The sequence below is a fragment of the Callospermophilus lateralis genome, chromosome X (genome assembly GCF_048772815.1).
Source record: "Callospermophilus lateralis isolate mCalLat2 chromosome X, mCalLat2.hap1, whole genome shotgun sequence".
NCBI classification, from domain to species: Eukaryota; Metazoa; Chordata; class Mammalia; order Rodentia; family Sciuridae; genus Callospermophilus; species Callospermophilus lateralis.
Genome location: NC_135325.1, coordinates 24,722,318 through 24,728,004, shown reverse-complemented (window position 1 = coordinate 24,728,004; position 5,687 = coordinate 24,722,318). Strand labels below are relative to the sequence as shown.

General features: G+C 42.8%; 1 protein-coding gene across 1 annotated transcript; it reads right to left on the bottom strand.

Annotated features, from left to right (window-relative positions):
- Positions 1-2,943: 2,943 nt before the first annotated feature.
- Positions 2,944-3,279, bottom strand: H2ap (H2A.P histone). Its single transcript, XM_077107525.1, has one exon. It carries the CDS (start codon positions 3,277-3,279, stop codon positions 2,944-2,946), a length of 336 nt encoding a protein of 111 aa, XP_076963640.1.
- Between the last annotated feature and the right edge of the window lie 2,408 nt (positions 3,280-5,687).

The window sequence follows — 5,687 nt, the reverse complement described above, 5'->3', positions numbered from 1 at the left end:
TGTAATCCCAGCAACCTGAGTTGGTGGCAAAGGCAGAAAGACCACAAGGCCAGCAATTCAGTGAAACTCTGTCTCAAAAAAATAAGAAGGACTGGAGATCTAACAGTGGCAATGTGTCCCTGGGTTCAATCTCTAATACCATAATAAACAAAACATTATGAGAAATATAAATTCATGCTTAATTAATTGAATCATAGTAAAGAGGTTTTATAGTATGTCACTTTAAAGATAAATTCTAAGATTTGTAGATCATGCAAAAGCTTGGACTTTATTGTTATTACTATTATTATTTTGAGAAAAAGGAATAAAAGTTTATTGCTTTGCTAGCAAAGGAGAAACACAGGGGTTCCCTGTACCAGAGGCTGTGATTCTGCCCATCAGCAGGAACAGGGGGCTTTTAAAGAGGTGATTCAAAGGCTATCTTTCACGTGTTCTCTACTGGAGTTGTAATTCACTTGTTCTCTGTGAGCTGCAGCTCCACATGGCACATGGCACAGAGTAGTCATCATCCTAATCTAGCACCCTGCCAAATGCCCCTTCCGAAAGTACAAGGAAACCTATTCTCAGGAAGAAAAGAGGTCAGAGCAGGAATCTGCCCTTGGGAAGGCATGAGACCACCAAGTTTAGGCCTTTTGTGCATTCTGCAAATTGGGAGTGAGGATGGTGAGGAAGCTTTCCCTTAATTTGGGCTTGTGGAGAGGACACCACTGGTGACCTCTCCAGTGGGAGAGATGGTGGGAGTGCCTAATAATAATGATCATAAAGATCTTACTCAAGAGCCTCAAGTTTGTCCTGAGTTAATTTGAGCTTGACCTCATAGACCTACAAATCTTCCTAACCTCCTATATTGGTAAATTGATAGTTTTTCACTAATATGCTTATGAGTTACTGTCTTCCTGATTTTCAGAGACTAGCCAAAATATCAATTGCTTTTGTGCTGATTGTTTACAAAAAAGTAATGCTTTGCTGTCCTGTTTATTGTTATCTTAGTGTGATCCCTGCCCTATGTATGCTTTGTCCACCTGCCATCTGCTACTGTGGACCTCTGGACTGCTCTGTTGCTGAATGTCCTTAACTGTCCCTGTCTCACCTGATAGACAGCAAGGACTTTGGGTTACTTCCCCAAATTTCACCTTCTTTTAGCAGGAAGCAGCTTAGAGATGTTGTCGCCCATTTTTCCATAGAAATGGAATGTAGAAATTGACAGTGGGGAAATATAACAGTGACCCACTTTATGCTTTGAATATAGCCCTTGCTGCTCTGCCACTACCACTTGTTTTTAAAATGGACATGTTTCTTTTACTTCCTCTGTCTCTGCTCTACCCTACTCTCCCCTTCCCTCAGGGGAAACAGGTTACCATTCTTCCCCACTCTAGGCAGAGCTATCTGTTCTTGAGCACACACCCACAGGAATGAAGTAATCAGATTTTGGGATGGTACCAGAAGGTGTCAGAATGACTGTCTCCCAAATGAGTGGGAACTATTTAGACAAACCCAAGATGGAGGGACTCTCATGCCTCATCTCATACATGACCAAAGTGCTGCTCAGAAGGAAAAAATGAATATCCAAGATTATGTGGCCAGAAAGTGGTGCACGGGGATCTGAAATCTGGGTCTCCTGATTCTTTTTGGGAAGTGAACTTGGCAGCTTCTGACAGCCCTCTGTGAAAGACCAGCAGTCCCTTGAGGACCCGATGATCAATGAAAACCTCAAATATGAGCACTCACAGACAATGGGTCAGATTATTAAAATTGATAGCACAACTTTAAAACTTAGTATACAGCATGAAATTTACAAAGTATTATGTACTTCTGTGTCCACTACTCAGAACAGAATTACAGAGCTTATTCCTTTTCTTTTTTTGGTACTGGGAATTGAACCCAGGGGTACTTAACCACTGAGTCATTCCCCAGCCCTTTTTCTTTTTTGAGACAGGATCTTGTTAACATTGCTTAGGGCCTTGCCAATTGCCCAGGCTGGTTTCGAACTCACGATCCTCCTGTCTCAGCCTCCAGAGCCTCTGGGATTACAGGCATTTGCCACTGTACCTGGCTACATAGGTTATTCTTAAACCTATTAAAGCATGTATTTGGCCACTGATATTTCTTTCCTCTTCTATCAAATGTCACTCCAATTATTACGATTTTAATCCAAAACTAGGATAGATGATCATATTATAAATGTAATACATTCATAAGTAAGCCTGTCCATTAATAATTAATAACACTTAAGAACTGCTTAAGTGAGCTCATAGGTTTCAGATATCGAGGCCAATGTCTATAAAAGGGGAGAGAAAATTATATTCACTACACTAGCAAATAATCCACACCATAAGTCATTTTTTAGAATGAGACAGATGATACATAAATAACATATGATGTTAAGCCCATCCCATTAAGTTCATGCCAATGGTATGCCACCATTTCCCCCCACTCCCATCACTGCCACCTTCTGACTTCAGACCTTCCCTACTGTGAAGAAAGCCTTCCCCACCTCACTCATGGTCTTCAGCTCCCCCCCCCCGCAGTTACCAGTTTCCTGCTGGGAATCCCACATGCCTGGGAAGGCCCCAGCCAACCCCCTGGCTTCCCAGGGTGCTCCTTGTTTAGGGCCCACAAGGACAGCTTCTCTGCCTCCTACCCCAGCCAGCTCCCCCCCACACACCAGGGACCACACTATCCCTATTAGAAACCACTCCCCTGAAATCACTGGTTCAAACACCCCACACTGACCCCCACTGCCACCCCTCCAACCCTCTTTGGGATAGCCCCTCCTGGGCGACTCACAAACCCCTCCAACTCAACATGACAGAAACCGAGTCAGAACCATTGAAATGGATTTACATTCTTTAATAACATTTGTTGATGACAAAATTGGGGCTTCCTCGGCTGTGAGACATGACTCTAGCTGAGGTTCTGAGGCTGGACTCCTCAACGCATTTTTCAGCCATTCCTCCTGGGTCCAGGCATCTCATCGAACAAAGAGAAGGACACATTCTTGAAGACACGAGGGGGCTCACAGTTATGATCTTCTTTCTTCCCACGTTGAGGGGTGGTTTGTGGTATCCTGGCCTCGGAGCCTGCCAGCTCCAGGATGTAGTCGGTAAGGCGATCAAGCATGGTAAGGAGGAAATGGGTTGTTGAGGAACATATAAATGGGATGTATTGCTCTTCCCGTAGAAGGTGGTACACGTAGCTCACAGGTATCAGAATCTCAGGTCTAGAAGCAAGGTCTTCAGTGTGATGACTCTTTCTACAGGAGCTCTCTTTCCTTGACATGATGGTTTCTGGGTTTGGCTTGGGTCAGCTCTGCTTGATTCAACAGGTGGACTAGGTCTCTGAAGACACCAGCCCTCATTCCTGCCCATTATATCCCCAATTCCTGTCCCTCATTGGTTAGTCACATCTTTGTGACATCCTTGGCTTTGAAGTGTCATGGCTGCCCACCAGGCCCTTAGGAGGCCTCAGGCTAGAAATGCGTATCACAGGAACCTGGTCACTCTAATGATTTTTAGGGAATTCTTAATACTGTAGAAATAAATGTGTGCTTCAGTGGAAAATGTTGCCCTGCTTATAGGATACCACTCCAGGTTATCTGATTCTAGCCTTTTTATTCTCTTTGAGGGCTTTTACAACCTTCTCTTAGTTTCCTGTATCTACACATTAAACATGCCTGATCAGTATTCCTATGTCTATTTTTCTGGATTCTCTTTCATCACCATCTTTCTCTTTTAATACATGCTCATTCCACATCTCTATGAGGGTCATGATTTTATCCTGTTTGAAAAAAAAAAATGTATACCCATCTCAGAGCCAGGTAAACATTGCTGATAGAGAAGAGTACCCCATGCTTAGTTTTAGTCCAGATGTGTCTTTCTTGACTTTCCTAGGTAACACCAAGGTACCAAGAGATGTTGCTTCTTCTTCATTTTTTTTTAATTTTCCATTTTAATTTTCTTCTCCATTAATCTTGTGTTTCTGCTTTTTAAATTTATTTTTGTTTTATTTGATTTTTATTTTGGGGTACCAGGGATTGAACCCGGGGTCACTTATCTACTGAGCCACACTCCTGGTCCTTTTTATTTTTTATTTTGAGGCAGGGTCTCACTAGGTTGCTTAGGGCCTCACTAAGTTTCGAAGGCTGGCCTTGAACTTATGATCCTCCTGTCTCAGCCTCTCAAGTCACTGAGATTACAGGTAGGTGCTACCACGCCCAGCTGCATTTTTTCTTATGCTTTGGCTCATTTATAGCCATTAACTTTCCCATTCCAAAAGGGAGAAAGTAGAGAAAAGAAAGGAAATCTCCAATCCAAGCAATTTTAAAACTCAACTGTGTAAAACTCCATTAGGTTTCAAGGCCTGGTCATAATCTTCTGTGGCATAAGACTCTTTCCTCTGATCCTATGGACCCTATAACTTCATATGGGGCTATAGCTCTGGCCTTCAGGCACTAAGATCTGCCTCCAAAGTTATCTTCTTTCCCTTAAGTGAATGGCCACACAGTTTTGCACCTCTGTTCTTTTTTTTGGTACCAGGGATTTGAACTCAGGGGTACTCGACCACTGAGCCACATCCCCAGCCCTATTTTATATTTTATTTAGAGACAGGGTCTCACTGAGTTGCTTAGCACCTAGCTGTTGCTGAGGCTGGCTTTGAATTTGCCATCCTTCTGCCTCAGCCTCCCGAGCAGCTGGGATTACAGGCATGCTCCACCTGTACACGGCTGGACCTGTGTAGTTTTTTTTTTTTTTTTTTTTTGGTTGTAGATGGACACAATACCTTTATTTTACTTTTCTTTTTATGTGGTGATGAGGAGCAAACCCAGTGCCTCACGATGCTAGGCAAGTGCTCTACCACTTGAGTCCCAACCTCCGCCCCACCTGTGTAGTCTTATCAGCTTTATCCTTGCTACATTTTGGGAGCCTCAGAGCCTCCATTCATTGAATCCTCCATTGGTTCCTTTCAATATAAGCTGGCATTGTTTCTGCTGATATAACATTCTCAAAAACTTATAAGTCTTCCCTGCAAGTCATGGGAATTCATGGCATTGGACGGGAGGTTCCTTCATAGATCCTTCATGGAAAATTCCATCTCTATTCTTTGCTTCTGTTGAGAAGCACACCCCACATCTCTTCAATCATCCTCTGTGACTGAATACTTTGGTCTTTTTTATATTTTTCTTATTCATTTATTTATTGATAGTGGAGATTAAACCCAGGAGCACTTAACCACTAAGCCACACTCACAGCCCTTTTTACTTTTTATTTTGAGATAGGGTCTCACTAATTTGCTTAGGGCCTTGCTAAGTTGCTAAGGGTGGCCTCGAACTTGTGATCCTCCTGCCTCAGCCTCCCAAATGGCTGAGATTACAGGTGTGCATCACCATACCTGGCTGAATACTGTGACCTTTCAATTTCCTCAAGGGCACTAGCAAAAGGATGTCTAGTTATACCCTTGATTTCATCTCCAGAGGATGCTTTCCTGACAGTGAATCCTTTCATTTTGATGTCTTTTAGAATGTGGATAGGCTGAGACTATCATAGGATCAAATCCTGGTTCCTTTCTGCTTAACAATTCTTCCCTCATTTTTATGTCCTTCTTCTAACATTTTACTATAAGCAGCAAGCGGGGGTTGTGAGGGGAGAAAGAGTCCATGTCTTCAACACTTTGATATTTTGTTTGGAAAG

Bases quoted from the DNA above. Each gene is read 5' to 3' on its own strand.
- H2ap (XM_077107525.1), bottom strand. From the start codon at position 3,279: ATGTCAAGGAAAGAGAGCTCCTGTAGAAAGAGTCATCACACTGAAGAC.